Source organism: Eubalaena glacialis, chromosome 6, assembly GCF_028564815.1.
Source record: "Eubalaena glacialis isolate mEubGla1 chromosome 6, mEubGla1.1.hap2.+ XY, whole genome shotgun sequence".
In the NCBI taxonomy this organism is placed as follows: Eukaryota; Metazoa; Chordata; class Mammalia; order Artiodactyla; family Balaenidae; genus Eubalaena; species Eubalaena glacialis.
In genome coordinates, this window is record NC_083721.1 from 49,265,199 (window position 1) to 49,282,204 (window position 17,006).

The following is a 17,006-nucleotide window of genomic DNA, read 5'->3' on the forward strand; positions in this document are numbered from 1 at the left end:
TAGAGCTACAAAAATGCAACATTTTTTCCTCCATTATATGTAACACATTATCCCAGTGTACTCTTAGTACCTGTAAAAGCATTAACAGTTCCCTCATGGAACTTTCCATGGAACATGGAAAGAGGTGGTCTTATTAAATGAGAACCAAATTAAGCTACATAGGTTTTTAAATCTCCCAAAAGTATGTAGGAATACCAAAAACAGGCCATAAAAGTAGAATTGTGTAAAACGTAATTCAGGCAACTAAGAACATAAAAACCTCTCAGTGTAGCTTTGAATACTGTGGTTATAATTCAGGTAATTTTTGCGTTTGTTATATCTGAGAATTTTGTGTTCAACTCTTGTTTTACAGTCAAAGATTTAAGTATCAAAATTTCAACTGTAATTTTAGAAAAGTAGTAAGATTAACTCTACAAAAATGAGCAAAGAACATGCAATAAATACAGGGGGGAAAATAGTCAACCTCATTAGCAATCCCTTGTGTACACATTATCTCACTTAATATAAACATTAACTTCGGTATCATCGAAAAGTCTGAGATTAAAGCTCTATGTAGTAGACTGCTGCCAGTGAGCCTAAGGATCTCCCACTCAAAAAAGTCTAATCATTTTCCTCAATAAAAATGACAGGGTACAACTATTCTTAAAGCAAGTGTGTGCCCTTTTTTTCCCCTTAAATCTGCTTAGAACTTGGGGTGAAAACGCCACCCCTGCAGTTAAAAGTTTCAGAAACCATGTCGCCCCCGAAGCCTAGAATATTTACTGTCTGGTCCTTTACAGAAAAACGTTTGCTGACCCCCTGAATTAGACCATATAATTCTGCCATTGGAGTTTGACATATTTTAACACAAAGAACAATTTTTATTTGGATTGGATTTGCTGTGGAGTGATTTAACCTTTAGCTGCTAGTTTTTAATTATATAAAATAGGTGGAATGAATTTGAACTTGGACTATAATATTGGGGGAAGGTTATTTTTAGGATGCAGTCCTTTAAAGAAAATCTGTGTTACAAATTATATAATTTGTAGAAATAATAGATATTAGAGTGGAAAAGACCTAGTTATCTAATCCAGGGGATTTCAGTCTTCACCATACTTCAGAATCACCTGGAGAGGTGTTTTTTGAAAGTTACAGGTGCCTGGGCTCCACTCCCAGCGATCTTGTTTTATTTGGTCGAGGATGGGACTCAGGCTTTTTTATTTTAAATGCTTTGCACGTCATTCTAAAGTGCAACCAGGGTTGGGGACCACTGATCTTGTCCCACCCACTCATTTATAAATGAGACAACTAGGGTTCAGAGAGTTGTGATGCATCAAAGGACATGCAGCCATTTAGTGGGGGAACCAGACCAGAACCCAGTACCCTTGACTTTGTAGTTAATTACTTCCCTATATCATTCTACATTCTCCAACCATGACCAGGGGTTGGCAGACTTTTCTGCCGTAAAAAGCTAGATAGTAAATATTTTAGGCTTTGTGGACCATATGACTCCTTGCTCTTTAAAATTCATTTATTCAAAGAACCACAGGATTTCCATTTCTTGCCATTTCTGGCGATTTGCACCAAAGTTACTCATTTATTTTGTTTTTCAAGGGAGGGGATGGTGGTGGGAGGAGGAGAGTATATACGTACGTATAGAGGTATTGCTATATTATGGTCAAAGACTAGTAGGTTGCTAATGAAACAGCATCTTAGGCCCTTAGGGGTTATTCCCTCTCTTGAAAAATAGATATGGTTGTCCCCAGATGCTGTTAAAAAGCCAGTTTAGATTTCACTTGCCAGGATGAGAAGACAGCTTTTTTTTTTTTGCTCACAATCTTAAGTCGAATAGATATTTTCAGTATAAAAGCTGAGTCCTTCTGTTTCTCCAAAAACTTACAGTAAAAAAATTTTATGTAGAGGATAGGAGAAATTGTATGACATCAAGGTTTCATCGTGAATTGACTTTAGTTCAGTATTTAGGTACTGCCGTGAGTAAAATGCATTAGATATTTGATTTACTTATTAAAAATTAAGCTTGCTCTTTATGATTTTAGTCAGAGTCTTCACCGAGTAAAGTTTAGTTCTTTTCGAATTATCATCTCTGTATTTCTGATCCTGCTAGTCCTATTAACTTGAATTTGGGAGATATGGAAATAGTCAACTAAACACTCTGCTTGGAGACTCTAAGTGGTGGTGCTAACATTGGACCATCTTTGACACTCTGCTGGTTTGGCAGTTTCCCTCTGTGACCTTTTCCAGTTTTATTCATGGACTATGTCAGAAAGGTTTCTTTCATGAGTAAATTTTGAACCCAGGTTCAAGGTGAGTTCAGAATATACTCAAATTCATTCAATCCTTTTTATTTTTTTAAATGCAGGGTTGTACATATTTTAATAATTTTCTTATGTATCTGGTATTTAATGCTGACAGGATTCCAGTCAATGGAGAGGTTTCATTGCAAGTAGCTGCAGGTGTGTTTCATGGTAGAGATAAAAGTTTTTAGTGAAGCAGACCTTTTATTTTAAAAGACTTTACATCCTAGTAACTAATGAATATAGATGTTGATTTTTGTGGGGCAATATGATATGCTTTCTGTGTGTTACATTGTTACTGCTAAGCCAGAATTTTGAATTGTAAAGGCAAAAACATTAGATACCAAATCTAAAAGAAAGATTTTAAGGATTGTGAAAATTGGCACTTAATGTTGATTCTTAAATGGCTTAGTTTTTATAGAGTGAATAAACCTTAAAGCATCTCATTAGCACAATAAGATGTATTTGTAGCACCATTGTTTCATTTAAAAATATTCATTCTCTACAAATGTGTTTTTATTTGGTACTGTTATTAAACAGGCCCCTCAGAACCAGGTTAATGACTAGCTTTTGCATTAATTCCTACATTTATCATTTGAACATCTACTCTATACTGGGAGTTATGCTAGAACAGGAATTTGCTCTCAGGGATTATACAGTGTAGGAGGAGTTGAAGTAGAAGAAGTATATATAGTGGTTTTAATTTTAGAGGGTTTACAGAATTGTCTAGAAAGTGCTTCTTGGATACTATGTGGTCTTGAAATATAGACTCTGCTACTCTACTTGTTGCATAAATACTTAGGATTAAGTTTGTTAAATTTCTCGTCATTTTTTTTGTCCATAACAGTAAGACTAATTCTCTGGAAAATGGTCACCAAAAGGAAAAATAAGATATGTACGTTTTGCTTTTTCAGCAGGCTACAGTCAGCAGACTGGACCCCAGCAACCTCAGCAGTTCCAGGGATATGGCCAGCAGCCAGCTTCCCAGGCACCGGCTCCTGCCTTCTCTGGTCAGCCTCAGCAACTTCCTGCTCAGCCGCCACAGCAGTACCAGGCGAGCAGTTACCCTCCACAGACCTACACTACCCAGACTTCTCAGCCCACTAATTACACTGTGGCCCCTGCCTCACAACCTGGAATGGCTCCAAGCCAACCCGGGGCCTATCAACCAAGACCGGGTTTCACTCCACCTCCTGGGAGTACCATGACCCCTCTTCCGAGCGGGTCTAACCCTTATGCACGTAGCCGTCCTCCCTTTGGTCAGGGCTATACCCAACCTGGACCAGGTTATCGATAAGGAGGCTCAGTTACACTGATGAATGTAGCTGCTAGCTGTTTGCCTCCCAAAAGACTCCAATACTACTATTTTAATTTGTATTGAAGTTCAGAAGTTTAAAAAGCAGAGCATTTTTTTTTATGATATCATTGTTGCTGTTAATTGAAAGTTAATTTGCTGGAAGAAAAAAGACCAAAATGAAAGTTTTTTTCCTCCCCTGCTTAAAATTGTAGCAGCTCCCTAGTTATTTTGGAACACTACTCTTTCTTACATGTGTGCAAAGTGATTGATTGATTGACTTTCTAGCTTGCCTTGTCCAGAGGATATTAAAATGCTAGGTTGAAGTTCAGCCATCTTACTTGGCTTTTTACTATTAACATGATGTACTAAAGTAAAGTAGATCCCTTTGCGAAGACTAGATATTATTATGTATAAATGTAACAAAAACAAACAAACAAACATTGATAGGTTAATAAAGATGATTGAATCCATTAGTGGTCTTGTAATTTAATTTAGTCATTGTGTGTGTGTGTATAAAAATGAGAAAAAACAAACAAATCCTTATTGATGTTTTGGTCTTAAAATGAAGTATAGACCTTTTATCTTATGCCTTTCTATTCAGAGAAGCACAGTGCTGCTGAATTTTGTCCTGATTTTGGCTTAAAACAATGAAACTAAACTAAAATAGATTTCACAAGAAGATAGATTAGCATTACATATAAACAAACACAATAGATTAGATAGATAGATAGATATAGTATTAAAAGATACAAGGGGGGTTTGGTAGATCCTAAATAACTTGTGATTTTCCTTATAGAAATGAACCATTCAGAAATGAAGAACTCAGTCTTCTTAAAAAAAAAAACTACATCTCTTTATTGCAGAGTTGTTTATACTTGTTTGAAAAATATAAAATGAAGTATTGATAAAACTGAAGCATGGTGAAAGGTGGTAAGCACAGAAAGGTCCTTTAAGGATGAGGGCAACAATGCAGCATTCCCATCTCCCTCCCCAAATGAAGGAGAAAAATACTTTTTTTTTTTTTTTACATAAAAACGAGTCAGATTTTCATTACAGGTTGGGTTAGACAGAATTATGAAAACAGCCCCTGATACATTCATTCCCTAGAGATCTTCTGTGTAAAAATATAGTAAATATCTTATAAAATGGCAGGGATCTCATCATGCATTAATTATCCTTTTGTGCTTAGACTTTACAGTCAGTCTCTGTATATAGCTTGATTAGAATTATATTAAAAACAGTAGGAACACAACTGCTTAAAGGGATAGTTTGACAAAACATTCAGACACTGTAACGTTTATGGGTAGAGAAAGAAAAAAATATGTATTTTGAAATGCTATATATAATTCTCAATTCCATTTACAACTGAAATGAAACTTACTGATTCAAACAAAATCTTTTCAATAATTTGCAGATATTTGAGGAAATGTATACTGTCACGAATGGTTAACTATTTAAACGCTTCAGAAAAGATATTCAGCTGTTGATAAAAAGTTGAAGTTTAAATAAACATGTGAATATTAGCACCTTTTCCCCCCAGATATATATGCTGAAGATAATTTGATCTAATAAGTTAAACCAAGTAGAGATTTATGGAATTAACTCACCAATAGGAAGAATACACAATAAAAGTATTTTTTAAAAAGTATATTAGTTTTTTGATGTTAATTTTGTTATAAAAGTATCTCAAAACATCATTACAACAGTGTGATAAATAATATACACATGATCTCTTAAAATACCATGAACAGGGAGCCAGCTTCCCCAAAAATGTTATTCTGTTAATGTCAATATTTTGCTTTCTTTAAATGACTTTGTAAAACCTGATAAATATTCTTAGCAATCTTTCTAGTAAACATCTAATATTGCCATTAATTAGATTTTAAACTTTTATACACAGTAAACATAAGAGCTTTAAATGCATGTGACAAATACCATACTGTTTCCAATTATTTTTTGCCATGATGAAACAGAAGGCACTTCTGAACGTGATTGCAGCATCTACCATTTTCCAGGAATTGTGGTCCCACATTCATACCACTGGACATAATTGATTTGGGTGTGACCGCCAATTTCTCCAAATTGGACAGGTTCCTGGCGAACTGCTCTGAAATAGCCTAAGAGAGAAAATAATTAATTTTAATAGCTGCTATGTTATATTTTTGTCCTCAATGCTCATAGGTTGAAGGGTGTCCTTGAATGCCTGAAGCTTACTCTAGGTGAAGCAGAATATTTTAGAAAACGGATAGTAAGAGAGGCCCTGGTGTCTTTCCTGAGGTGGTAATGGCTGGCTAAACATAAGAGACACTTGAAACTCCTTGACATCTGCCTTAATAAGCTAGGATGGGATGGTTGGTAGTAGTTGAGAGATAAAGCTGAAAGGGGGCAGGAGTTGGAGGGGTTTCGTGTTTTGTTTGAGTACCACTGACCAAGTTCAGTACACACTTTGACCTACGTAAAAGTGTACTTTCTGTACTTTACAGCCTAGTGGTGGTCTATGAAGTTACCTGGTTAAAGGCGTGTTGTACTAAAATGTTAGGAAACAAAAGAAGGGTTGGTCTAAGATTGCTAAATTTCTAAGAACTAAACTTTGATGAAATCTTCCTTCAAGGACCCTACACTAAGTGATTAAAAATTTTGCTGTGAATGTAAAATGTTACAGAAATACACAATTTACAGTATATTTTATATCCGGTTCCTGTGAGGCAGCAGTTTCAATTTTCTGTTAATGAGTTCACAGATTTTATTAAGTCATCTTTTACTGTGGTTGGTATTTTTAGTGCCAGTGACCAAAAGGTGATGCTGAAAAGACTAGTCAAATAATTTTAAGTATCTAACAAGCCCCTCTTGGTAACTCCTGAGTAATATGGATGTGTAATTTACCCTTTCCTACCCTACCTGGACAGGGATTAAATTAATTTTCAGTCTTTTCAATTCTTATGAAACAGCTTGGTGCTAATGTGTCTGTAGCAAGTTACAGTGGTTAGTCATTCCTCAGCAGAATTCTTCTATTTTAATTGTATTTATAGAATTATTTATAAGGCAAGTAATATTCTTTTTTCCTTCTACGGTAGTAGTAAAGCTTTGAATTTCTTTAAAAATTTTTAAAAAGGAATTAAAAAAAAAAACTGCCTGTGTGCTCAGTATGACAAAAACCATAAAAGTAGTGCATGAATGATTTAAGTTGGGGAAATTAAGCTTCTGTTTTATAGCTGCTTTTTTTTAAGCTGCTCTTTTATAGCTGCTTTTGCAAATTCAGGTTCTCTTAAAGTAGAATGGATTTATATAAGATGTTCTGTAATTTCCTGCAGCTCTAAGGAACAGAGTCTTAAGGAATGGGAGGAAAGTGAAGAAACTTCTATTAAAGTCTTCATGTTAAGGTCTTATGTGGGAAGTCCTTTTTCCTAGGCAGATGGAGGAGTAGTACTACAGAATTATTTTTAAATGATTGATTTTCTCAGCTTGAATGTTTTTTGGGTTAATTTGTAAAAGCCTCTTGCTTACGAGGAGGCTCAGAAAACATACCTTCTTTGGTGGGTAACTGGTCAGAAGAGAGTTGCTGTCCTGTGCGTCCATCTAAAAATGAGTCCACGAACTGGCAGTGATCTTCTCCGTGGCCTCTCTGATCACCTATATTATAAAATTTTCCTGAAAAAACAAATTAAAAGGATCATGAAGTATTACTGCCTTTGATATGGGAGGACTCTGAAATAATCAAATTGTTTCAAATAATCCATCTTCCTTGTTCTTGTACTTCTCCCCCCTTTCTTTCTAGTTCGAGCCACCAGTGTTCCTTGATTGAACCATGGAATCGTCTCCCAGCTGGCGTCCCTGCTTTCACTCTTGCTTTTCCCTATTTTTCCTCCCCTCCTCCTTTCACAGTTTAGTCATCTTTTAAAAACGCAACTCAGATAGTGTTACGCCCCTCCATCAATCTCTCCAGCAGTCTTCTGTTATACTCAGAATAAAACCCGGGAGTCCTTAACCTGGTTTCCTAGCTCTGCACAATTTCATGCTGCCTGATCTTCCCCTTACTAAGCCTCAGCCACACTAGTGGAACCGGCGAGGCATTTTCTGCTGCAGGTCTTTGCGTTTCTCTTCCTTCTACCTCTGGTTCTTTATCCCTCGATCTTTGCGTGGTTGGTTCCTTCTCATAGTTTTCTTCTCGGCACAAGTGCTACCTTTTGAGGCGGGGCTTTTCCTAACCATTCTAACTAAAAGAGCTTTCATTCAGCCATTTTTTCTCCATTTTCATTCCATTTCGCCATTTTCTTTCACCCTTTTTTTTTCTTCAGAGCACTATATGAAATTCTTATTTACGTGTTTGCTTTCTGTCTCTCCCCACTAGACTGTGAGCTACAAAGAGCAGGAACGTGTCTGATTTCCTGCTTTGTCCCCAGCACCTGGAACCGTGTCTGAACAAAGCAGAGAGTTTTGTTGAATGATTGAGCAAATGTCTACCTTTCTATGTTGGGGCCAATCTTATTTATTTAAAATTTTTACTGTATGAATATAGAAGAGAAAATAACCCACTGAGTCTGGAGCAAGGGGTTATAGCCCTTCTGGCTCAGTGTTTTAACCTTGCTCTTGTCTCTGACAGACTTAAAGTCTTAAATACGTCATACTCCTTCCATGATCATTGTTAGATACACTCTTTTTACTACCAGTAGGCTTTTTATCCTGGGTTGGCTGTAACAAAATTGAGCTTGGATGTGACTAGTTTTTCTACGTTCAAGTTTGCCACGATGGCACTGTTTCAGATTGCATTTTCATTATTTACCTTCTTATAGCATGTCTCAAATCCTAAGATTCCAATAACATCTTGCTCAAAAAGGAAACTTGTATTTACATCACACCTTCGTGTCTGGGACTGTCCATAGAAAAGGCTAAGTTACAGAACGCTGCAAAGCATTTCCTGAAGGATAATCCTCAAAACAGAACTGATGGCCCTGCTTACCTGTGAGGGAGTCACTCAGATAAATCTTGTATCTGAGAGAGTTGCACAGCTGCACCCCTACAAACTTTTTATACCACGTCCTTTTGACATACTGTTTGCCCTTACATTCTGAGTAAGAGTCTGAATTAAAGGGTCTTTCAGTCCAGATGGCATCTCTTCCTGCTGCATAAGGAAAGCACATGGTTTGAGTTTAGTATTTGACTTTCAGTCCTGAAAAGCTGTCTTAAAAGCTTTTAAAAAAGCAGTTTGCCGAGTTCATTGTCAACCTGCTGATAGCTGGTTTTCTCCAGTGCTAAATATTGGAGCCAAAAATATAGGAGTAAACCCCCAATTAAATTTCCGTCAATGATGAGGTAAATCTTGGAGCAGTACGTGTCAGAGTTGACTAGCCTCTGCAGTGCTCAATGTAGAACAGCATCCCTTTAGGAACAAATTTAGGTTTCTTTTTTTGCAGCATATTATACAATTTAAACAGTTGCTTTAATGTGACTTGTTATTAAAAGTGGAAATGAGGGTGCTATATCTTGACTTAATTATTAAACAGAAAAGTTGAGCTGGTCTGTTACAAGAATGGAAAGCAGGTTTTAAAATATTTAACTTGTTCCTGAAACAACATAGGCTGTCAATGTTACTGAATGTTTTAGGTAAGCATTCATACCTGATTGATATTCTAAGAAGACTAAATGGACTAAAGTGATATCATGACTAAAATTCTACCACGCCCGTTTAGTTGAATCACTGTAGGAAAGCGTGTAGTTGTGTTCTCATCCAGGTAGGTACTTACCAGAAACTGGCTCACTCACTCTTGGGTCAGCTAAGGAGAAATAGCAAAGACAGAGTCAGAGGTTATTAGGTAAGTTCCAATGTTCCAGTGACATAGTGAAGAAGATGGGTGCTGACAGTTGTTAAGGAATCTTGCAAAACGGTACACTCTTACTAAAGTCCAAATTTGAAAATTGTATATTTTGTTCTGGGAATTGTTCTCCGGTGGAGAATCTCCTCTGCCACGTACTCAGCTGTATCTTTTATATGTGATTTGTGTAGTTAGTAGTCTTCATTGCTGTTCTAGATTTTACTTCCATTTTAAAATCTTCCTCTTTTAGTTTCATTAAAAAAAACTATTGATGATAAAATCACCAAGATGCCATGAACTGCATTTGGTGTAAAAATTATACACTAATGCTGTGAGTACAGATGTATCTCATTAAGGAATTGGAACTTAGGCCAAATTAGAAAATTTCATAGCTGTTCATCATAAAAAACTATCACATGAATTCCCTTTCTGGATACTGTGGCTGAGCGTCTGATATTTTGATTCCAGGCACAGATTCTAGGCATAGAGAGGAGCATTCATTCACTATTGAGTATAGACTGACTACATGCTTTTTTTCTTTTAAACTGAGATGCCTAATGTTTTTCTGACATTGAGATAAATGAGGAAAAACCCAAGGGGTGTTTCCTTAAAGGTACCTTCATCAGTTTGCTTTTTCAAATGGATGGTTTTTTTAAATCAAATGCTTTACCCAGTGTTTAGCTAGGTTTCAAACAAGCTATGCAAAACATTGTGACCATTTATATCCTTGTTAGGAATTACTGCTGATGTGATTACCTGATTCAGTACTGAATGCCACTGTGTTGCTGGGCGGGCCTTCACCAAGTGGGTTTTTGGGTTTCACCTGGAACTCATAGCTGTGTAGGGGGGAAAGAAACAAACAAACAAACAGAAAACAAAAATAATATTCTTAAGTCGTAGGAAGCAAACAATTTTCTTGTCATACTGACATTCTTCCTGATTCTGTTTTGAAATCATGACAGTGAATGGACATATGTTCTAGAAGAAGCTTCAGGAAAGAAAAATTCCTTTAATTCTACTGTTCAAACAGCTTGTCTAATTGTTTTCTAGAAGAAAAGGGTTAAGTTAATAAAAAAGATTGTTGTCTTTTAAAAACTCCAAATTAATAGAAATAGCTGGGCAGGTTGCTAATGGACATACAGGAAAAGAGGTATGTGGCAGACCCAGGCTAATTCCAGTAACAAGGAGCCTCAGTTAACTTCAAATGTTTAGCTACTTCCTGGGAGCGCAGAATAAGTTCCTTTTTATTCCTTATTATCCCAACCCTGGGTATAGCCATAGACTTAGGCAATGTTCTTCATTGTGGGGTTTGAGCTACCCATGTCAGAATCACATGATAGAGCTACAGTGGGGAAAGTTTGTTTAAAGTGCAGACTTCTTGTTCCATTCTAGCTACTGAATCCCTTTTTGAGGGGTTCCAGAGAGGTATTTATAATAAGTTCCTGAGGTGAATCCTGTGCCCACTGACGTTTGAGAACTACTAGATAAGCTATGGGAGCAGATGTACATGAAAATATTTTGTTGCAAGAAGTTCCTGGTTATATCTCCTGGAACTTGGGTCTTCTGTGGATCATAGGAAGCCACGATATATTCCGAGTAGGGGCATGGTAGTGTCAGCTCATGAAGAGTATGGGCACAAAGACACTTTTCTCTCCTTCTATAAACTAGATTCATATGGGCCAGGCCCTTAACCCTTTATGTTAAAAAACCAAAAGACAAAATAAGCCCATATCCCTTGTAGTTACGTTTGATTCTGTCCTTAAGAATTATGCACTAAATTACTATGCAATATTTGACAAATTTCATCCATAGAATACTCAAGCAGAGCAAACCCTTTTGAGTTCAAACAGTAAAGCTATTTGCTGTTTGCCTGAAACTAAGAGTTCCTTTCAGTAGCAGATTTAGCAGGAAAGTAATTTTGAATGTAAAACCAGCTTGAGTCAGCTGATAGAACTGATTGAGTTTCAAAACTGTGAAAGACTTTTGGGAGACAATTCCTCTTTTTGAAAAGTTTGTAACTGACTAAGAGTGCAGAACACAAAAAATACTTTAGAAAAAAGTGAAAAACAGAAGGATGACAGCTCTTAATTTGGTACAGAGGATACCAAGTGAGCAATAACAGAACTTTCTGGGGCTCAAGGAGTCAGATTTTTGACTATTGAGGCACTGCTGGAATCTATAAGGAAGACAGATTCCACCATTACAATGTGAACATTTTTTGAGTGCTTACTATGTACCAGACACTATATATGAAAAGTAATACACACAAACCCCAAGAGATAAGTATTTTCCTATTTTTCAGTTAAGAGCAATGACTCTTTTAACCATTGTACTCTTATTGTCTTTGCTTTTCCAAACTTCCAAACTTTGTGATATGGGGATTAAAACATGCAGGGTTTTCATTTATTTATCTATTAAAAAAATTTTTTTAAACACCTTTATTGGAGTATAATTGCTTTACAATGTTGTGTTAGTTTCTGCTGTATAACAAAGTGAATCAGCTATACGTACACATATACCCCCATATCTCCTCCCTCTTGTGTCTCCCTACCAACCTCCCTATCCCACCCCTCTGAGTGGACACAAAGCACCGAGCTGATCTCCCTGTTCTATGTGGCTGCTTCCCACTAGCTATCTATTTTACATTTGGTAGTGTATATATGTCCATGCCACTCTCTCACTTCGTCCCAGCTTACCCTTCCCGCTCCCTGTGTCCTCAAGTCCATTCTCTCCATCTGCATCTTTATTCCTGTCCTGCCCCTAAGTTCTTCAGAACCTTTCTTTTTTAGATTCCATATATATGTGTTAGCATATGGTATTTGTTTTTCTCTTTCTGAGTTACTTCACTCTGTATGACACACTAGGTCCATCCACCTCACTACAAATAACTCAATTTCGTTTCTTTTTATGGCTGAGTAACATTCCATTGTATATATGTGCCACGTCTTCTTTATCCATTCATCTGTTGATGGATGCTTAGGTTGCTTCCGTGTCCTGGCTACTGTAAATAGAGCTGCAATGAACATTGTGGTACATGACTCTTTTTGAATTATGGTTTTCTCAGGGTATATGCCCAGTAGTGGGATTGCTGGGTCATATGATAGTTCTATTTTTAGTTTTTTAAGGAACCTCCATACTGTTCTCCATAGTGGCTGTATCAATTTACATTCCCACCAACAGTGCAAGAGGGTTCCTTTTTCTCCATACCCTCTCCAGCATTTATTGTTTGTAGATTTTTTGATGATGGCCATTCTGACTGCTGTGAGGTGATACCTCACTGTAGTTTTGATTTGCATTTCTCTAATGATTAGTGATGTTGAGCATCCTTTCATGTGTTTATTGGCAATCTGTATATCTTCTTTGGAGAAATATCTATTTAGGTCTTCTGCCCATTTTTGGATTGGGTTGTTTTTTTTGATATTGAGCTGCGTGAGCTGCTTGTAAATTTTAGAGATTAATCCTTTGTCAGTTGCTTTGTTTGCAAATATTTTCTCCCATTCTGAGGGTTGTCTTTTTGTCTTGTTTATGGTTTCCTTTGCTGTGCAAAAGCTTTGAAGTTTCATTAGGTCCCATTTGTGTATTTTTGTTTTTGTTTCCACTTCTCTAGGAGGTGGGTCAAAAAGGATCTTGCTGTGATTTATGTCATAGAATTAAAACATTCAGGGTTTTTAGAGTGAAAAACTGCACATGAAAGCATTTTGTAAACTAATCAACTGGTAGAAAGTGCCGTTATCCTTTGCAATAAGACTGCTGATATAAAGCCACCTATCTCACTCATTTAAATAAATTGCACATACATGGGGTGCTTTGGCATAGAATATTTTCCACAGATTAAATTCTAGCTCAGAGGCCTGATGAACTTATTAAAAAGAAATGGTGAACTGAAAGTGGAAAAAGAAATCACAGGCACCTGGACTTGGACTCAAGCAGGCAATGCATTCCACATTCCAGGCCATTGCCAAAAATCTCTGTGCTTTGGCCAAGTCTGATTGCTGAAATTATTTCCATGTCTTTTTATTTCAGTTATTTGCACGTCAGCTGTATTTGTAGAATGGCCACAAATATTGATAAGCTACTTTTGGGGATTGTTTTTGGGTTTTTTTCCCACCATTTTATGATACTTGACAAGTTTTGAAGAAATCATTTTAAATTAAGTTTAATTAACTGCATGAGAACTAAAAGGCACATATTTTTGGCTGATTAAACAGAAAATATATAAACAGAATATATTTTAAAAGGCAAAAACCTTTCTCAAGAAGCACATTTTATCACAAGATTTATGACACTGTAGGTAGAAGAAAGTAATGTCTCAGAGAAAATATTGATTATACATAGGGAATAAGCATAGGATTTTAGCTGTGCAAAAATCCCATAGAGGAGAAGAAAGTTATTTAAAATAAAAAGTACAGAATAAGTAAAACTTCAAATAGAATGTTTGGAAAATAAAGTTAAGGAAATTTTACAAATACTAGAAAAAAAGATGAAAAATGAGAGAAAATATGGAAATGAGCAGATTTTTTCAGGGAATATAAAACTAGTAGGTTCTAGAAGAGAGAGGAGTGGAAAAGGAGGGTAGAAAATTATCCTAGAAAGTTTTTAAGTAATTTCCCAGAATTGAAAAACATGGGTTTCTAGATTTAAAAGGCCTAATATTTGCCCAGCAAGATGAAAAAAGAAAAAAGACTGAAGCAAACAAATTGCAAAATTTCAGAGTACTGGGATAAAGACAAGATCTTAAACGTTTCTGAGAAGAAAATACGTCCTATTCAAAGGATGCAGAATCAGAATGACATGACATCTCAGCAGCTCTAGAAGTTAGAAAATAATGGAACAATGCTTTCAAGTGTTCATTTTATCCTACAATCTATGCTTGGCTAAACAACAGTATCAGAATAAAACACGGATATTTTCAGACACGTAAGAACTCAAAAATATTATCTTCCATAACCTTTCTTCAAGATGTATTTCTCAAGAAATTCCAGAAAGCGAGTAAACAAGGAAGACATGGGATATAGGAATTAGGGGGATTCAACATAGGAGAGAGGCAAAAGATGATGGTGAGGGCTTCCAGGAGATGTTGCCATAAACAAACACATGTAACAAATAGATGACTTGAGCACTTGACCATTTGGAGAAATAGTCAGTCTAGACATGGATTTAATTAACAGAAGAAATAGCTAAAATAATTGAAAATGAGAGAGGCAGGACTAAGATGGTAACATAGGAAGCTCCTGAGCTCTCCTCCCCCCACAGACACATTGAATGCACAGCTGCACATAGAGCAATTCCCTCTGAAAGAGATCCAGAAACTAGCTGAGCAACTCCTATGCATTGGGGAAATGAGAGAATACCCCCATCAAAATGGGTAGCAAAGGCTGAGACACACTTGCCATAAATCCCATCCCTGACACAGCACCATATAATCAGGAGGGAACCCCCGACTCCTAACTTCTTCCTGAGGAGCAAAGGGTTTGTAACCCACATCTGCATCCCAGCTTTTAAGACTCTTACCTGAGGGATGGGTCCCCTAAACACCCAGCTCTGAAAACCAGTTGGGCTTGTGTTTATGAGACCCATAAGGATATAGCAAATCCACTTATTCACAAGTGCATGAGCACTCACCACGGCTATGCCCCCAGGGCTCAGTAGAGAGCAAAAGGGCACAGTCACCTATCTCAATATTTCTCTGAAAGGTGTTTATCTGCCAGTGTTAAAAGCTGCAACCTGAGGGTCAGGATTTTAATTTAGCAAGCTCTGGGGGCTGTGATCCTCCCTGGAGATCAGGGAAGCCATTGGATGCTCTCCCACCTTCTCTCTCCAGCCTGCTCAAAGTTGCTAGTATCTGCCTGGAAGGAGGTTGTAAACATGCCTGTGCCCTAGTTTTTACAGCTTCCATCCAAAGGGATGAGTCCTTGGATCACCTGGCTCTGATAGCCAATGGGTTACTTAGCCATTCATGAGTCCCACAGGACTGTGGCAAAGAAGCAGTTTTTAACTAGCTGCCCCCCAGGGCTCAGCACAGAGGAAGCAGGCAAAAATGCCCATCTTCCTATCTTTCCCTGAAAGGGGTTTATCTGCATCTTTTAAAAGCTGACACCTGAGAGTGAAGCTTTTAGTTTTAGCACATGTTTAGGGGCTGGCTGTGATCCTCCCCAGCAACAGGGAAGTTGGCATACACCTTCCCTGCCCTCTTCCTTCAGCCTGCTACAACAATAAAACCAAGCCACTAGTATTTCCCTGGAAGGGGCTTGTACAAATGGCTGACACCCCAGCTTTTGCAGCTGCTGCCCAAGGAATAGGTCTCCATATTGCCTGTCTCTGAGAGCCAGTGGGCTTGTGTTCACAAATTCCACAGGACTAGCAAACAAAAAGCAGTTTTTAATGGACGCAGGAGCACACTTCCCTACCCTATCTCCCTGCCCGAACTATATCCTGGGCCCAGCAGGCAAAAACAGCCATCTCCTAGTGTTTCCCTTGAGAAATGGAATATTTCCTGCCATATCAGTAAACAGGATGTCACAGTCAGCAGCAATTGCAGCCCTCCAATGTGAGCCCTGAGGGAACTCAGGAAGGAAAGAATACCTGCCATCTAGCAGCCATCAGACTGCAGCCACTCCCTGCAGTGAGCCCTGAGGAAACTCAGGATGTAAAAACACTGGCCCCAGATAGCTGAGGTGCATATCAAAGGAATGATTTCAGTAAGCCTAGACTCTTGCATCTTCCCATACATAGAAAAGCGCTAAATTCCTTAACTTGGGATATCTGGTTTTCTTTAACAGTAATCTTTTGATGTTCTGACTACCTGCTCTTTGTTGCAAAACTATACATCCTGGTTCCCCCCTTGCCTCTGCAGAGCAGTTCTCCCAGGGTTACTTGAGATGCTGCTTCCCAGGCTTGAAGTCCTAAAAATTCCCACCAAATAAAATATAACTCTCAACTTTTAGGTTGTGAATATTTTTAAAGTCAACACCCTTGGAAGGGGCTTAACTACATAATTTCCCACCTGCTGCCTAAGGCCCAGCTTATAATCAGCTTGCATGTAGATGCTGACTGTGATCCTCCCCTTTGGTACACTCATGAGTTTTGGCATACCTCCAACTACTAGGAGCCACTAAGAACAAAGAAAGTTGCTTGGACAATCTTAGAGGTTTGAGAAACAAGTACGAGCTCAGGTTGGGCTGATTCAAGAGGTTCATTTCCTACCTGAGACCATTCTATTGAGACTGGGAGAGGTGGCTGTTTTATCTAATGTGCAGAAACCAAACACAGAGAATCAAGGAAAATGAAGAAACAAGAATATGTTCCAAACAAAAGAACAAGAAAAATCTCTAGAAACAGATTTTAATGAAATGGACAAGTGATTTACCTGATAAAGAATTCAAAATAAGTCATTAAGATGCTTACCAAGGTCAGGAGAACAGTGCGTAAACAAAGTACAAAGGGATAGAAAATATAAAAAAGTGCCAAACCAGAAAACACAGAGTTAAGCATATAATAATTGACCTGAAAACTTTATTAGAGGAGTTCAACAGCAGACTAGATGAGTGGAAGAAAGGGTCAGTGGATGTGAAGATGGGGCAGTGAAATTCATCCAATCAGAGGAGT

General features: G+C 37.6%; 2 protein-coding genes across 41 annotated transcripts in view; one reads left to right on the forward strand and one right to left on the reverse strand.

Moving 5' to 3' along the window:
- The window catches only part of TFG (trafficking from ER to golgi regulator), a 37,039-nt gene extending 32,978 nt beyond the window's left edge, over window positions 1–4,061 (forward strand). For 2 of the 3 annotated variants that reach the window (XM_061194075.1, XM_061194077.1), the window contains exon 8: window positions 3,209–4,061. In XM_061194075.1, the coding sequence (XP_061050058.1) occupies window positions 3,209–3,591 (383 nt within the window). In that variant the 3' untranslated portion in view covers window positions 3,592–4,061. The remainder of the gene's footprint in view (window positions 1–3,208) is intronic. The other variant, XM_061194076.1, reaches the window with a different exon arrangement.
- Window positions 4,062–4,419: 358 nt separating this feature from the next.
- Window positions 4,420–17,006, reverse strand: part of ABI3BP (ABI family member 3 binding protein) — a 264,662-nt gene continuing 252,075 nt past the window's right edge. For all 38 annotated transcript variants that reach the window (XM_061194088.1, XM_061194099.1, XM_061194116.1 and 35 more), the window contains 5 exons: window positions 10,158–10,237; window positions 9,333–9,362; window positions 8,549–8,710; window positions 7,117–7,239; window positions 4,420–5,708 (listed from right to left, as the gene is read on the reverse strand). In XM_061194088.1, the coding sequence (XP_061050071.1) occupies window positions 5,593–5,708; window positions 7,117–7,239; window positions 8,549–8,710; window positions 9,333–9,362; window positions 10,158–10,237 (511 nt within the window). In that variant the 3' untranslated portion in view covers window positions 4,420–5,592. The remainder of the gene's footprint in view (window positions 5,709–7,116; window positions 7,240–8,548; window positions 8,711–9,332; window positions 9,363–10,157; window positions 10,238–17,006) is intronic.